The sequence below is a fragment of the Drosophila suzukii genome, chromosome 2L (genome assembly GCF_043229965.1).
Source record: "Drosophila suzukii chromosome 2L, CBGP_Dsuzu_IsoJpt1.0, whole genome shotgun sequence".
NCBI lineage: Eukaryota > Metazoa > Arthropoda > Insecta > Diptera > Drosophilidae > Drosophila > Drosophila suzukii.
In genome coordinates, this window is record NC_092080.1 from 13077444 (window position 1) to 13095600 (window position 18157).

At 38.5% G+C, this 18157-nt stretch overlaps 1 protein-coding gene across 10 annotated transcripts in view; it reads right to left on the reverse strand.

The window, feature by feature from the left end:
• The window catches only part of CadN (neural cadherin), a 131427-nt gene that overhangs the window by 61941 nt on the left and 51329 nt on the right, over positions 1-18157 (reverse strand). For 6 of the 10 annotated variants that reach the window (XM_070996219.1, XM_070996229.1, XM_070996224.1 and 3 more), the window contains 7 exons: positions 10135-10585; positions 9295-9511; positions 8156-8941; positions 7378-7611; positions 7123-7314; positions 3548-3738; positions 508-697 (listed from right to left, as the gene is read on the reverse strand). In XM_070996219.1, coding sequence (XP_070852320.1) covers positions 508-697; positions 3548-3738; positions 7123-7314; positions 7378-7611; positions 8156-8941; positions 9295-9511; positions 10135-10585 — 2261 coding nt within the window. Of the gene's footprint in view, positions 1-507; positions 698-3547; positions 3739-4972; positions 5164-7122; positions 7315-7377; positions 7612-8155; positions 8942-9294; positions 9512-10134; positions 10586-18157 lie in introns of all 10 variants that reach the window. The other 4 variants (XM_070996231.1, XM_070996225.1, XM_070996227.1 and 1 more) reach the window with 1 other exon arrangement.

Sequence of the window (18157 nt, forward strand, 5' to 3'; positions counted from 1 at the left end):
TTATAACATTTCATTAGGCAAGTTTGTCGCAATGAACTGCGGCTGGCAGCGGAATTCCCATTAATATTTCAGCAGGCGGTTTATTTAGTCTGGCATTCAATTTGTCCTTCGCTGAATGGCCAAACTAATGAGGAAACGCTAAAACTTGACATTGATTGGGAATGCAATTGATTACCGTTCAGCCGCGGGCCGTCAGTCAGTCAATCCGGCATTCAGTCACTCAATCAGTTAGTTTCTAATGAATTTGAAACGAACCAGAGCTCGCATTTGCATTTTCCGGGCAGGAAACTCGCGCAAGTAATTAAAACTTTTCAAATCAAATAATTACAAGCGTATTTGGCAGTCATTCTCAAATACAAAAGTCAAATACATGTCTAATTGGGCCTAAGACCGACTTGAAAACTTTCGGCTGCCGTCTGAGAATTGTGCAAACATTTGGCAACTTTAAATTGAATTCGCTAGGGGTTTCTCCTCCTGATTTTTTTCCCTCTTTTTGGCCAAACTTACCTCAACACGTATGGTTAAATTGTATTCCTTGATGCTTTCGTAGTCCAGCGGATGATTGACTTTTATATCAGCCCAAGTATCGCCGTTGTCCGGTCTTTGTTGCAAGTAGAACGTGTGAAATTTGTTCGTTTGGGCCGTTGACCCGGGCATCAATCGATAAAAAACTGTGGGATTGCCTTCAATACCAGAACTGCAGACGTTGTGGCCAAAGGTCAAGTGTGAAAGAGTAGATAGCATTAGTAAAGGGTATTTAAATCATTTTAAGTACACTGTTGTTAGATACTTGCTACATCAAATTATGTTTATACTTCAAAGTAAATTGTTAAAATATATTTAGTTTATCAAAAATCAATTTAAAATATGAACAGGAGCAAGAGAACGGTATGAATAAGGGTGAAATATATATTCATTAAAAATATATACCCAACTTTCTCTTGCTCCAAAAAACATTCATACATTCACACACACAAAAATACGTCTTTGTTTAATTTTTTAACACATGCGACAGGACAAAATACAAAAAGACGACGCATGAATGGAATTCTTGCTCTAAAATTATGTGCGGCCAAAAAATTTGCTTTGTGCGCCTTAAAAATTCGTACAGAACAAAATTTTCTTAAAGCGACTTCTGTGCAGTTAAAAAAGTGAAAACCGAAAAAAACAAACCGAATATGCAGCAAATGGCTTCAAAAAATCTAATTGCCATTTGGCTGTTTCGGGAATGGGTTTCGGCACATGATGATGAAAAACAAATTAGGCGCAAAAAAAGAGCAAAGTATATACGTACTGTATATATTAAATATATGTGTATATTATTTGAGCCTGGACAACACTTGCAGCTGACAGAAGGGGGCGGCGAAAAAAAGCCTTAAGAACGGGTCTTAAGAATAAATGAAAACTGTCAGGACTGCGCAAAATGTTGCCAAGGACAAAAAACGGCACAAAAAATTATTGTTGCGAACAAAAAACTCATGGCGGAATGGTTGGATGGGGAAAATGGTTGGGAAATTTGTGGATTGCATGAAATTTTCTTGGAGGTTTCTTTTTGTCTTGTAGTTGTTCTGTGATTGGTTGGTGTGAGTTGATTTTAATTTCATTGATTGTGTTGGAAAACCTAAAATAAAGTGTTTGAAAATGATGTATTTATTTGCTTCTGTACATTGAGCACATAAGGTATGTTTTGCAGGTCGTTTGCAGTTTGCTTAAAGCCTAAGCTAATTTCTGTTCACTCGAAAGAATTATAAAAAATCATAGAGTTAAAATCAACACTTCTAGCTACGAGATCTCTATAGAAATATATAGGTATATGTATTATGCCCTCGACCTTGTTGCGTTTGTTTTCGGAGCCCTTAAGGACTCGCGGCGCCCCAGGAGCAAACACAATTATTATGATATACGCGCACGCTGGGAAGTCCTTCAACACGCCCCCTCCCAAACACTTAAACCCTCTCCTAATGGCGCCCAATGTATATATACATATTGTTAACAAATTTCTGTGCTGGGACATGACCAGATAATTGCGAGAAGAAAACTCAGGATGAAAATGCTTTTCATTCGAAATAATTTAAACACATAAAGAACAGAGGCGAGAAAAGAAGAACGGAAAGCAGAACCCAGGCACGTTTAATAGATTGTAATTTCCTTTAATATTGCGCTGGGGAACAGAAAGGAAGTGTACTTAAGGGCACTAAACTAACGCTAAACAGCAGATACAGATTCAGAATCAGGCTCAGATGTGTGCAGGTGCGTATGTGCAGTATATTCGCATTTTTTATTTTAAATACTCTATTTACGTTTGTTTTTATTTTTAACGTGGCCTTTCGGCTTAAGTGCATTTGCTTTTAGTGCGGCAAGATAGGGTGGAGAGTGCATGGTAAAAAATAGGATTGGATATTATAAAAAACTGACTCGGACTGACGCATAATTAAAATGCCAGTGCCATGTGGTTGCTTTGCCACGAAGATAAAACGCTGCCCGGGGAGATCCAGGGCAGAATAGTGTCGCGGGGGGTCAAAAGTCATTAAAGTCCGCTGCTCCAAGTTTTTTAATTGCAATTATAAAAAACAAAACTTTGTTTAAAATAAACTTTCCATTTTTTTGCGATCCCTCTTTGCTCTTCAGGAGGCGCCTTGTATATTTTATTTTTTGCCTCAGGCTTCCACTAAGTGGCAGGTAATTGAAACTGACCCAGCTCATCATGCGGCAAAGGTTGGCGACAAAGCCAACTTGCATGCCATTTCAAGTTTATGCAGCACTTGCATGAGCCAAAATGGAAAAAGAGGTATACTTTTTCAACAAAGCCACGATTATCCTTGGCAAAATAAACTGGGATTTTAAAAACAAAAATATTTTGAGCTTTCTCTAAAAAGAGCCAACATATGAAGGCTTCAATTTGTGATTTAAATATTAAGTTTAATATATGGCAATATTGAATATAGCAATAAATATTTTAGGCAATATTTTAACCTACAATTTTATATTATTTTTAATATACCTAAGTAGTTATAAGCTAGCTGATTTAACATGAATTCCTAGCGTTAAAAGAATATTTATTATTATAAAAATTAAGTTTGAGTATCATAAAAAAATATATAAGTTTGTGCTTTTTAATATACATGTGTGTCTTGTGCAGTTTTAGCATATATAGGGTGTGTATATATCACTGGTGCAGTTTGGAGTGCTTTTATAAATGATGAGGTTTCTATGGGAAGAGATGATATGGGGTAAGTGGAAACTAGTCGGGTGATCACATAAAATAACTAAAGATTCTAGAGAGCGTTATTACGCAACTATTCAGAAACACCATTCAAAGGCAATTGCAATATCTAAGGAACATCTAGAGCAAACATTCAGAACACACAGAAATCAACGGCAAGACATGAGACAAATAACCAATAATGTATGACCGAAAAAAAACATCTAGAATTATATTAAAAATATATGGTAATTCTTAAAAATGAACTAAGCAAAATGGAATGAAATTTATTTCATTTTTGGTTTTTTTTTTGTGATAAACTTTTTGCACGAAAAATGAACAGACCTGGCTTTGATCGAGACGACTTTGCCGCCAACGGGCATATTTTCCTTGACATAAATGGGCCCATAGACAGTATGATCCCAGACGGGCGGATTGTTGGCACGATCGACCACATCGATTTGTACTTCAACAGTACGCGATAATGGCGGATAGCCCTTGTCTTGGGCCATGGCCTCTAACTTGTATGTCTCGCGCTGTATTTTATATACATTTCACGATCAATATTTTCAAAAATCGTTTGGTTTTTATTTTCAAAATCAAGCAAGGCGTTGCAAAAATGACAGACGCGTCGATATTGGTTGGTAATTACGATATTTGTTCAGGAAAAAGGCAAAAAACAAAATTATATATAATATATAGTTGAAACCTTTAAAGCATGTTTAAAAAAGTTGTAAATATAAACATTGTTTCTTGGTTAAAAATCAAAATTAAATAGTAAACCAACACCTCTTGTTAAAAAAGTTCGAAATTAATTGAAAAACGGGAAAACAGAAAGTATTTAAATCTTAAGGCCTTATTTAAAAAGTATTTTCAAATGCAGTGCAAAATATTTAATATAGTCTCGACCCTAGCCTTCAAAAAGAAATATTATATTCTTTGAGTAAATATTTGTAGCATTAAAATGAAAATGACAACTAAATATTTAATTTAATAAACTAATATAGGGTTTTGTGCATTTTATAAATACAATTTTCATAGCATACTTTACACAGTTTGCTGCGGTTATAATTCTTATCGATTTCGTTTCGACTATTGCTTTTTAACATTTTTGAACACTTTGTGTAGTTACCTTTATTCCTCTAGCTTACAACTAAACTGCAACCTGTTTGGCTTATGTAATTATAGGGCGATTTATCATGGTAAAGAAGCGTATTTTTCAAATGAAAACCAACACCAAAAATTTCATTACGATTCTCACAATATTCCAGGCATTAATTTCATGTAGGGGATTTGAGTCTTTGAAGGGAAATCACAGATCCAATTGGTAATGCGTGTTTTTGGTGGAGAGATAGGGAGAAGACTCGGCAAAATCCAAAAAGATCCTGAGGGGCAACCGTATTAAAAAACTGATTGCTCGCATCAAAATCAAATACACACCGGCAACAAAAGTTTTCAATATTTTGAAATTTTCCCATTTTAAATTCGATTTACAGATTTTTAAGGACTTTTGGTTGCCGTATTCGCTAAATGCTCTTACGATATGCCAAAAAACGAGCCTTTGCATGGCAAAGCTCCTGTAACAGTGAAAAGACCGTATGTTAAAAATACATGAAAACTTAATCCTAGGTTAGCCAATTGTTATTCCACTGTTATTCTCAAAAATGGTATCTAAACTAGGTTTTTAAGGACCGACAGCTGTTAGACTCGCAAGTTAGGTTTAGTATTAGTTTTGGTGTTAGGTGTTGAATTCTCATTGGCTATACAAACCTTGCCTTAACCGATGTTACAACCGTACCCACAGTGACATTCTCGCGTATGTGAATCGGCCCGTAAATGCTCTTATCCCAAATGGGAGGCTTATTATTCCGATCGACGACATCTAACTCAACGTCGACATCGGCGGCCGAGGCGGGAGTGCCCTTATCGGAGGCGCTAACCCTCAAGCGATATCTGTCACGCTGTTGATTGATTTGATTGATTGGGTGAATTTTGATTGAAGCAGTAGTACAGTTTGGGGCCAAAATGTTAGCGTCAACAGCAAAACGTGGGTTAACATTGCAAGGAGTAGTCGAGAACCGAACCCAAATGTTAGCATTGGTTACGTTTTGGGTTGTGTATTGGGTTCACGTTACGATTACGTATTTGATATGTACATAATGTTAACAGAACAACTTTTGAAACGTAAACTTCTACAGTGGGCAAAATTTGTGAATTTGTTTGTAAAATAAAATATTGTTTTATATTTCAAATATATATCAGCTTATTGTAGAGTCTACAATGTAGACTATAAAAAAGTTTGATTACAAAGGTTGTTCTGCCAACATTATGCACACGTATTTGATGACATCGTTGTTTATATGTTTTATTTCAATCAAATGGCGTTTGAAATATATGAAACTCAAAACAAATTAAATATATAACAAAACACTTGATAAATAAGGGATATATATTTAAACATTTGGGAAAGGGGAAGGATTAGTATGGGCAATAGCATTGTTACAAGGAATTTGGTCGGTTCACATAAATGATTTGTTTATTTTGACGAGACTATTTCCTTCTCTATTTTGGAGTTTCCCTGAGATGAAGTGAAACTTATAGTGTCTCAACTATTTACATTTAATGAAATATAGTATGTTCCTTGAGTTAGTTTTGCTTTTCAGGTTAGCTTAAGGTCTTTGTTTTTAATATGATTTTTTAGGGGGTTAGCACAGTTACAGTAATTTTATTTACTTACTGGATAACAACCCTAAATTGTTTTATTTTTCGAGTACCATAATTTTGGATATGTAAAGATAAACAGTAAATTAAAATTGAAACCATTAAAATGCCTTGATCATTTTCCTTCTCAAATAGTTAACAAATTAGACAAAACAAAAGAATAATGGTGCAGTTAAAATCATAATACTTTAATATATCCTAACAATATCCATAAACAAATATTTGGCCTCATTTTTCATGGGCATGCAAAATGAAATGTTCTTCAAAAATGGATGTAAACATTGGTTTCAAAAATGTAAATTAAAGCTAAGGCAAAAATACTGAAATCTTGCAGCAAGAGACGTTCAAAAAATTGCATAGTCTCGACAAAAAGTATTTGTTTCATTTTGTTTTTGGGATTTTCTTGGGAGATTTTTTTTTGGGTACAAATTAAAAAGAGGCAATACAAAATTATGATATTTAAAAAATTTTTTTGGTTATATAGTAACCTTCAAAAATTGATTACAACGATGCTCAAAAATATTCGTGATCGTTTTGGGGTTTACTATTCGTTCTGAAATTTTATGGTATATACATTTTTCTTAAGCCTATAAACCTGGCACCAACAAAAAAGCAGCTGAACTGTTATAAGCATATTTATCCCAACTTCTGATACTCAGGGTTTTCGTTTTATTTCGTGTTAGTTTTGATTTGTTTCAAAAAATGTTAAAAATCAATTTGCCTTCTTGGCATTTTTGCACGTGGTAGGTTTCTTTCTTTGGCCAATTTTACGCACTATAAACTAAACAAAACAATGGGAATCAACTAAAAATATTTGCTTAATTTATATAAACGCAGATTTCGATGGATGTGGCAAAAAAAATTGCACTGCTGGCACATCATAACCTATTTCACCTAAGACTATTTTGCGGACTTGTAAAATATTGAAATAAAAATGAAAATAAAGGTGCAGTTTGAAAGAAAATCAAAAAACTTAATAAGATAGATAGATATAGGTACAAGCCGCTAAAACTGACTAGAGCTTGGTAGATGCTAAGCATCTGTCATTGAATTAGTTAGTAAAATTATATAGTTCTTTTTTCAAATTAAAAGTTTGAACTTAAAGTAAAATACTTGGTTAGTTGGGATTTGGCAAACTCATAATTGGGGTAATATATGTTTTGAGAAGTCTAAAGGCCAAGTGAAAAGCAAACACTTACGTCAAGCGGTTTCTTTAGTACAATCCAACCAGATTCGGCCTGGATTTCAAAGTATTCCAGATCGTTCGGATTGAAGGGGGCAGTCAGGCTGTATACAATAGCTCCATTGTTGTCGGCATCTTCATCGGAGGCGGAGACACGCAGGATATTGGTGCCAATACTGGCATCCTGTTTTACATTCTCAACGTATTTCTAGAAAAATTTTGGTTTAAGTATTTCATTTTTGAAGTTAAGATTGATATTTAGATCACTCACCTGACGATCAAATAGTGGGGGGTTATCGTTGACGTCTGTGATCTCCACAGTGAAGGAGCACACGCCTTCCAGACTTGGATCACCCTGATCTGTGGCCTTCACAGTGACTGATACAAATTTTCCATCATCTCCCTCTCGATCGAAGACCTTGTTGGTGGACACCTCTCCCGTCTCCTCATCGACTGTGAACTTTGTACCCTTCTGATTCGGCTGCTGAACAATCGAGTATTTCACCTGTCGCAAGAACATGCAAAATGGTTTAATGATTGACACAAATTGCGATTAGAGCTGTTGAGGCGTTCGACCTCCACACACGACATGCACTTTGCAGTGCATTGAACTTGGCGGGCACGAAAAGAAAATTATGACCGAATCTCGTCATGAAATCTCCTATCGTTTCCACACACACATGCAGGTAATTCAATTAGGTGTGGTTAATCATGTTTGCGTTGGCCTCAAAACACAAATAACGTATAATTAATCGGGTTTACCGACCGAACGGGGAAAGTAATTAGGGAAAGGATAATCATAAAAGGCCTTGAAGAGCACTTTGATATTGGTAATAGGAAAAGTGTATATAGCATGTACATCTAAATTAGTTAATGCACAAATTATACGGAAATTTCCCAGTGCTTAATTGGGATTAATTGTAGTTGATATCAGCCAAAAGCTTTTATTTTAGGGATACTTTGTAAGTGGAATGGAATTATATTCCAAACCTTGTTTAGGGATACAATCTATTATTGGTTTTTATTATTAAATGGTTTATGATGCTCACCTGTCCATTGACACCCTTATCCTCGTCGGTGGCCACAACTTTAATGACGGGACTTCCGTTGGGAGCTCCCTCCTCGACTTTCGGGTAGTAGGTACTGCAGTCCTTGAACACCGGCTTATTATCGTTGACATCGGTGATGAAGACCACAACCACGGCGGTCGAAGTGTGGATAGTCTGATCGCCATTGACGCAACATGATCCATCGTCCATGGCGGTAACATTCAACTCGTACTTGTCCCTGTCCAGGGATATGGCTTTATTGTGCAGTCGGATCACACCGGTTATGTCCTCTATGACAAACTGACCCGACGAAGTGCCGCCGCCCACGAATCCAAACCTAACGTTATCGCCATCCTTATCGGAGGCCACCACAGTGGTAACCAAAGTATTCGGACCTGCATTCTCATCCACATTGGGGGTGTACACCTGCTGGGAGAACTTGGGCTCCTCGTCGTTCTTGTTTTTGGTGTAAACACGCACTGTAGCCACTCCAGACTTTGGCGGCTCACCCTTGTCCTTGGCCGTGACTATGAACTCGTAGTAGGCATTATTATTGTCCGCATCCAGTTGCTTGTTGTTCACGATAATTCCGTTGGAATCCACGGCGAAATGGTCATCGGACACTAGGTATTCGATTTCAGCATTCGATCCTGAATCGGAATCCATAGCTTTAACCCGAAGAATGCTTGTGCCCAGTGGAATATCCTCATCCACATTGTGGGCCTGATAATCGGGCAGCTCGAATTTCGGGGCATTGTCGTTCACATCCGTAACGCGAATGGTGAGCTGAGATATAAATATATAAGGTGAGTTTAAGTTTAACTTAGAAATTTCTACTGAAAAGATTTTGTAAAAGCTTTTTTCATTTATCCGAAATCCTAAAGGCGACACAAAAATTGCCATTCATCAAGAAAAAGTGAGATATTTATTTAAGCAAAATATATGTGTTTACTAAATATTTTCGGTTTGGAACCAGTCGAACAAATACTTGTTTATCTCAGATTTAAATATATACATAAATACACTTTCAGAATTTAAATTTCATCAATTTCTGTTTTAAAGTGCTGAATATAGGAAAAAGCTTTTTCCCCATCTTTTCTGTACCATAACCACTCGACAAGGATTTTCCATTCACTCACATCGACGGAGGTGGAAAAGCCCCCGGAGTCCTCGGTGGCTGTCACAATCAGTGAGTACACGTGCGGCTGTCGCAGATCCTCAAAGTCCAGCTCCTTGGCCAACTTGACAATGCCCGACGTGGGTCCGATGTTAAAGGTGCCGGCCCCCTGGCCCTGGGCCTTCAGGGTATAGCGAATCTCGCGGTCCGCGAACGACTTGGCCTTAATCGAAATGATGCTGAAAGGATACGGATACGGAAAAAGTTAGCAGAGGGAAATGTAAAATTTGCTTGCATATTTTATGTCCATCCACAGGCCACTTCAAGCTCTGCATGTATGTGCTTGTCACTCGCTCCACTGCCTTTTGACAGTTGTTTTCCCATCGGAATTTCAATGAAGACAAACACACCCCCACCCTGCAGGACGAGCACACACACACATGGTCGTCTAGCTCACATTGTTATGCATAACTTTTATTGGCAGCTCCCCGAAATTTACATGCACAGGAAGAAAATGCTTAAATTTGTAGTTTAGTGTGACCAACACACTTTGGACAGAATAAGTGGGACCAACATTTCCTGATTTAAATTAGTGTGACCTTATCCTTTTCTGTTAAGAAATTCTTTTATTAAATCAGTTTTTCAAGTATGCTATTAGTGGTATTAATGATGAACTTTGCCAAATTTCACAATCTTTTAATAGTGTTAATAGGAATCGACTTTCTTTTAACATCAATATATTGAGCTTGATATATTTAAATATGTTCCAGAGTCAATGATGATTTTTTTAGAGTGTTCCTATTTAGCATTTTATTTGCGGGTACTTGGGTGTGTTTGTTTTACCAATTTTATTTTAACTTACTCTGAGTCCTTTTTCTGATTTTCTGGGATCTCGGCCTCATAGCTGGGCATGTAGAACTGGGGAGCTCGTTTGCCACCCACAATCGAGAGTCGCTCCTCGGGGGTGCTCTGGAACCTGCGATCATCGACCTTTCCATTCTGATCCTCTGCCTTTACGTACAGGACATATTCCATATCCAGCTGGAAGAGGTCCGTGCCCCTGGTCCTCACCACTCCAGATCGCTCGTCCACCTCAAAACGTCCGCCAGTTCGATCGCGAACGATGAAATAATGGATATTATGATCGGTATCGGGATCTCGGGCCTGGAGCGTGAAAACCGGAGTGTTGGGTGGTGCATTCAGCTGAACCACCGCTTGCATGGGCAGGGGGCGGTTGATGAAATACGGGGGCTCATCGTTCACATCCTTCACCAGGATTATCACACGCTGGTTGTCCGTATACTTGATGCCAGCTGAAACACACAGAGAATATATTGTAGAAGGGAGGTTAAGAAATTTTTGTTTTCCTTGTTGGCATGTTTGTGTTTTGGCTTTTTCCTTCGGTTTTGCCGAAACTTTTGCCTTTTGTTATTACAACTAATGGATAGTGGTTTGGGTGGTGTAGAAATATGGAAGGGGGACTTCCCCCTTCGTAATTTAAGGCTCTCGGATTTCAGTTAAGCCATTCAAATGCAATCAGCCGGAAAAGCAGTCTCAGGGCAAGGCCAAAGTCTGGCACAAAATTCATTCGCTTTAAGAGCACATTAAAGTGTTGTAGAATTATAATATTTATTTATTTACAATTTACTTAAGCTTTTAAGATGTGAAACCCTTAATAATCGTACTAGGAAAACCATTATAGTCTTTAAATATTGGTTGAGTAGGTTTAGCTGTTTAGCTTTTTCATTTATAGACCTACCAAAATGCCTAAACTTATAACTTGCACTAAACATGCACACAAAAAATAGTTAAAGTTGAAAGAAATCAATAAAGGGCCGAGGAAAGAGAAAGGTAAAGAAGTAATGCAGGGGTCGCATTTTTTCCTTCTACTACCTTTGCAAAAAATGTCTGCACCGGAAAATTCCAATCATGTTGTTGTGCTCCTCCTTGTTTTTTCCACTTTTTTTGGTTTGGGGCAAACACGAAGCGGTAAACGAGGGGAACCCCAAGCTGACGGACGCTTATTAGAGGCGTGTGTACTTTTTTTTGCAAAAAAATAAAGGGGGATATTGCGGGCGGTGGAAGGTCGGCTGAAGTAGCGGGCAAATAAAGCAGACGATTTACCTGCCCCCTCAAAGAACACAAAGAAATTCAAGCAATATATATAAAAAACAGGGGCAGCGAGAAAAAATACGAAGAAAATAAAGGAGAAAAAAATATATACCAAAATGGGGGTGAAGCATGTGTAATTTCTCAAGAGCAGCGAAGTGAATTGTAAACAGGTAGCAGAGGCTAACCCTTAACCCTTGTAAGCAAATATTGCAATTGAAACACAGACGCAACGCGTCAAAGAGTTTGCCAAAAAAATGTGGGGGGAAGTAAACAGCATTTTCGCTCAACAGATTGCACAGAAATGGCAAGAAAAAAGTTTTTTGCCAAGCGCATAAAGAAAATTTCATGGATTCGGGTGGAAAATAGTGGGGGTTCCCCTTCTGAGGCATAACTTGGCAGAGTTATTTGCTGATTCTTGGCAACTTTTGTTATTTCCCTGCCAGCTTGGCATTGTAACGCTTTTCTATGGCTTATTGTGCTAGTGCCAAGCAGGTAAATCAGTATAAAGAAAAAATAATACCATTTTCTATACACATATATATACATATAACTTGAAATTTAAATAATGCGAAGCGAGTTTTATTGTCCCGAGTGTGTGTGAGCGGTACTAATGTGCACTAGGTTTCCCCATGAAGCAAAAGCAGCAGCCAACATGGCGGATTTCCGTGGCGACAGTGCACACGATGGGTTGGAAAATGGTCGGTGGAAAGCGGGGGAAAGTGCCTTTTGTAGTCTGGCCATTGAATAGTGTGTGTGTGGCAGGATTAAAATGGGGAGAGTGAGCAAGGTTTTCATTATGTTCGGCGCTGCAACAAGCATGAATAAATGTGATTTGTGATTAAGTTTTTCATGAATGCTAGTTGAAGTATTTTTAATAATGGCTGGATTTTTATTAAAAATGGGTTGTAGTCAAGGACGTTTAAATAAAATAGGAGTATATAAAATATTTCACATATTTGAAGTTAACTTTCGACAAATGAACTATTCATACATAAGTTTACTTTTTTTGTATAGCTTTTAATACATTAAAGAATTTAGGAACTATTTTGCTTTGAACTAGATTTACAGAGACTACAATATTTTAATGAACTCAGTGCGTTTTTAGTTCACTTAAACCTTTACAGAAATTTAGTTTTTAGTGTATCTTGCACCTTTGGATGCTTTTAGTTTTTAGTGTATCTTAATAGCACGCTTCATATTCAAGGCAATTTTTATGAAGTGTCCTACAATTTGCACCCGGAAAATGTAGCAATAATGAGCCATCATCTTCGCCACTTAGCCTGCGCACATTCGTTTCAATTTAATGAAACTTCTTGGCACATCTTGGCCCTCCTTTTAACACACCCCTAAACCACTTTCATAGCTTCCTCTATGCGAGTACCTATGCCTGTGAGTATCCTTTTTCTTATCAAAAACGCCATATACCCGCACATATGCACATTAAGGGACCGTCATGGTAGCTGAGGATAGATCCTTGAGGAGTCAAAACCATGCAGCTACTATAGTACTCGTAATCACTGCCAAGGGATGCCGTTCTGCCGTTCTCCCCGTCTTCCAAAACACTCCCCTCAGAGTCATTGTCATCATAAGCTAGCCAAGGGGATGCTGTGGCTGGATCCCAGTGCGATGATATTAAAGGGGGGTTGAGTTGCAAGCGGACAGGGGCGTAGCCAGAGGGGGGCACGGGCACCCAGAGGTTAGCACTAAATGAAACACCCAAAAGCAGACGGCGAAGATTTTGTACCGGCTTTGTCTTCATTCCCGTTTGCATTGTACTTCAGACGCGCTTTGAGACTACAATGGAAAAACAGGCAGAAATGGCGGAGAAAATTTCAGAAAAACACCAAAGAACGGGATAATAAACATGGGATAAGAAATTTTAGATGTCCTTTAAAAAAAAAAGTTGTGAATAAGAAACACAATATTTAAGATCACTAAAAATATTTTTTAAGGGATGATTTATTTTTATATTTCAAAAAAATCTTAAAGGACTTCCAACTTTTCCTTCAAAGTTTTTAAAATTATCTACCAGAATATAAAATATTTATAGAATGACTAAAATTCATTTGAAATTACATTGTTCTATTACATTTTTTAAAACTTTTGAGTACTGATTTTGAAGGGTATTAACTAGGAAGACAAGAGGCGTAGGGCCAAAGTTTGTAAAAACTGAAAACTGCTGCGGCTGCATTTATTTCTCTCTATCTCTTTCTCCTTTATCGCTTCATCTCTTTCCATTCCCGAGGAGTGCAGAAACAAAACAAAAGTCCAGAAGGAAAAGTGCGAGACTGTCGTCGTGGATAGAACAAACAAAGCTGCTTATTGTTTCAATGGATTAAGTGGAAGGCAGCCAAAGTGAGAGCAGCTCCACTGGGCGAAAAAAGGGGGAATCGTGGAACCGCGGGAGCCAGAGCGAAAGAGAAAGGGATAAAAGTTAGGATGAGTTGGCCAAGGCAGCTCATCGCGGCTCAGACGATTTTAGGGGATGCGGCCCAACGTCTGTGGTGCCATCTTCAAGTGGGTGCCAGCTTGAACTTTTCCAAGTTCTCCCACTTTTCTACCACCTTAAAAACCGCCCTCTTATCCCATCGCCCTTTTACCACATTTCCCATGGCGGAAGCAAACGAATCTGTGAGATGAGCGAATAAAAATTGAATTTGTTAGGAAAATTGACATGTGAAACTTGTGCTACGTGCTGCATTAATGTCATTTCACTCTATATAAATAGAGTTTCAGCGTTTACTTTTCGAAGAACAACTTTTAAAGCAGTTGTTTTTTAAGAGTAGTATACGGGGGCAAACTTATTTGCTGGCTTATTAGTCTTGGTTTGTTACTATCTATTATAAATTGCACTTGCAAGTTGTTGCAATGTCATTTCTAACAATAAAGCATTCAAGAAGCATCCTTTTGTGCAAATAATTATGGCACCATCAAATTTACATCCCTGTTCTTATCAGCCACTCAAGAAATATTCTTCATTTTTCACCGCAATTTAACGGCAACTTAGCTATTATGACTTTGGCAAGGGGACCATGACTTTTTGACACCCCCACAGCACCGAAAAGTGAGAAATTCACAACCCTCCGGAGTTCGAAATAATCAAGAGGGTCAAAAATGTGTGGTTCAATTCGGTTTTGGTTCGTGGCTCTTGGCTTGATTAAAATGCAGTCAAGTCGAAACTTTATTCTTCGGCTCGAGATCCAGGTACGCGGGAACCAAATGAATTTCTTCATTCTCCGCTGCGGTTTGAGTGGAAAAACTTGAGGCGAGGCAGCCAAGTTCCTTGGATAAATACGTGCAAGAAATACAAGTACAATGTTGAGCAGCAGTTTTCCCCTCAAATATTTTTATGGCTGCTGTAATATTTTCCCTTATGCAGGGGACGAGAGCTCTTTCCTTTTTTACGACCATCCTTTTGCCATGGACTTAATGAAGCTGTTAACAATGGATTCCGGGCTTCCCAAGCAAGAAAGTAGGAAAGCCATTGCCAAATATTGAACATACGTATTGATTGAAGCTAATTCGGATTGAAGATTTTCTTTTTTGGGCCCAGCCATGATTGCACTGGAGGAAAGTGGCAAAGATAAGAGGAAAAGGAAACAGAAGCCAGCATAATCGAATCGGAGAGTTTGAGCAAACTCTTGGGATTCTGGGACGCATTGCAACTGATGGAAGGCAAGCTAAAGTTGAGGAAATGAGTTAGGAGGAAACTTTGCCAAATAATGAAGTACAAAGAGATTTTTTGGCTTTACCTCTTGCTAAATCGCTTGCGATAAATAACCTCTTGTCTGACGAGAAAACAGGAAGCTGGAGCTAAAATATTTCATATTTCTGTTGATTCCTTTCTGTTAAGATACATTCTTTCATGAGAAAAACTTGAAAAATCACGAAAGTGGAATAGTAAGCAACTTATTTCTAAAGATATAAACTTATGAAAATGAAATAAAAAGCAAAAGCTTAAGCCCTGCGCAAAGCAAAACCAGCTTATATATATTTTTTGCAACATTAATAATAATATATACCAAATATTTAAAGATAAGTACTGGTGAATTTATTTTGCAAGATGCTTTAAAAACCTGTTTCCATATCTACCCGATTAATTAAAACATTGGCACGCATTGCAAATTTGTCGCTGCGAATCGCAAGCCAAGAACTGCAACTTCTGGCTGTGTATCCATGAGATGCAGCCTCTGCGGGGAGTCCTCAATTTGAGACGTCGTTATTGAGTCACTTAAGAGCCACGCAAATGAGTTAACACCTGGACAGGTGGAACGAAGAGTGCAACTGCAACTGGCGAGCAATCTGAGGTGCGGCAACGAGTTTACTTGCCGCGCTGGAGGATGAAAGCTCGAGGGGCGAACTGCCTGCTTTCGAATGCAAAGATATGCACGGCTGGTGAAAATATAAGAAAAGTAAAAAAAAACAGCCGAGGACCTCGCCGGTGGCTCTTTATCTGCCATGCCTCGTTGGAGGCTACAAATTGGCAGTTGCAGATAAAGATAATGTTATGACTTCTGTTGCCACCGAATATAAAAACTTGTACTTTATCAGGTGTCACATTTCCCGCGCTGCTTCTGATTAATAAACTTGGCAATTTAAGAACCCAGTCCTCCGTTGACACATGGCAACGAGTGGGGGAAAATCATTTGACAGGCTTAGGCGAAGACACATTGCCCATCCTCGCTTTTCGCCTCGCAACGCAGACACTTTAATTGCCAATTTCAGCGAAGAAGAAGGATGGGCAAAAAAATATTACCAACATTAATAAATTAATTTGCACGCACTGGCAAAGAGGGCGATGAATGAGAGCTACGACTCAATTAAAATGCTCGTAATCAACTGGGAAATGTCGCGGGTATATGAAATGAGAAAAATTAACTGCTATAAGACTAACTACATAGGAGGCTAGGAAGAGGGCAATTTAGGGGGATTAGAGCAAAAATAAATATCCTATAAAGTAAATATTCTATCCTCTAATATTGGCTACCAAGTAACCAATGTTTTTAGGGGACTTTTATTTAGAACCACCCAAATATTATGGAAAAATGGAAATGGTTCTTTTATAAATGTTATTGTTGGCTAACTTAAATTGAGCAAAAACCTATAAAAATCTCTTAAGAAATCACTTGAAATTTCAATTATCTTTTCTCTATAGAGAATCCCCTTGAAAATCCCCATCGATCGGGCTTTCTTAAAGCTAATCAAACCTGATAACAATTCAGCCCCAATCTTCTTTTAACCGCTCTGTGTGTTTCACCTGTCCAATCGCTGTTCTTTTTCCACCTAGACACACTTTTGCATACACAAAACCACTCTGAAGCCCGAGCAAATGAAGTGAAATTGCGCACATGGCGGACATTAAGCGAAAATTAATGAAATTTTCCGATGGCACCTCGCCTCCAGTGTAGACGCAGTTTAGCCGAGCTTTATCACCGGGCTATGGGAGTTCCTGTTCCCCAGTTCTACTGAGCTTCATCCAATCCGTTGTTATCCGGGGGCTGTCGTGAGCTTGATTGAGTTTGATGGCGATTGTGCTGCGCCAACTGCGCTGCCTTGATTGCAATTTCAACCATGATGTTACCTACCCCGATGGCCAAAGGCGGCACGTCACGCCCCCTTGCATACCAATCAGGTTGAGATGGGGGTGGGGGTTTGGCGGATGGAGATTGGAGGTTCGAGGTTGGAGGTCGGAGGTTGGGAGGTTTTTCCCCATCTCAGGTGGCAGTCAGTCATTTAAGGCCTCTGGCAGTGGCACGAGACATTAGTTTTTGCCACCTCCCCGGCTCCTTTTTGCATGCCCTGAGCTAAGCACAGGACTTTGGCTTTTGATTGATGAGCCAGCCGAGCAGAAGTTGACTTTAAGTTTCCAACATAAATTTCACTTTAGTTTCAGCCAGCTGCCAACTGAGTGACATAGAAATGCACTGAACTGTGGGCATGGCAGATAAAATTATGTGGGCTGCACGGCCAGAAAATATATGGTATCTCATTCAACATTTTCTTGTTCGATAAGAATAAATCATTTGAAACGGAATCGAAAATTATTACATGTTGGGGGTGGCAGAGAAATGGCCTGGGCTTGTAACTATTTAAGAAAGTGTCTATAAGTAGGCTGTGAGGAATCATTGAACTTTTGAATTTTAATATACAGTATTCCATATTTCAAAACACCTGAAAATTTTAGAAATTATAGAAAATCCTACATAACTAAATATATTTTTCTTCGGTGCTCCCCACTTTTTCTACAGCTCACTGTACATGAAAAATATTATCCCCTCGCATTTATTGATTCATTCCTGGCAGTCCCCAGTGGTGCATAAATCAAACACTCCCGGCCACTTCATTAGGATATTTCCCCACGTTTCTACCACCCCCAGAGGGCGAAATCAGCCCTGGAAAAATTATAGTTTGGTTCATAACCATTGCCGCATTTAATATGCATTTTTATGAGCCTTACTCTCCAATAATAATAAGCGGCGGTAGAAGCGGCAGCCATAAGAAATAATGTTGCCCACACTCACACTCACGAAAAGAGAAAGCACCCACAGATAAGCAGAGCACACAAAAGTATGCTATGAAAATCGTAATCGTAATCGTAAAGCTTAGCATATAGATATTCCGGATCCTGCTGATTTGTGTCTCGCATGTGCGGCATACCAAAAATGAAAAAGAAAGTGGAGCAGAAATCTCTGCTAGCAACGCCCACACATCCGCACATCCACACTGCCTGAAATGGAGCCAGTGGAAATTGCTCAAATTAAATGCAAATACCG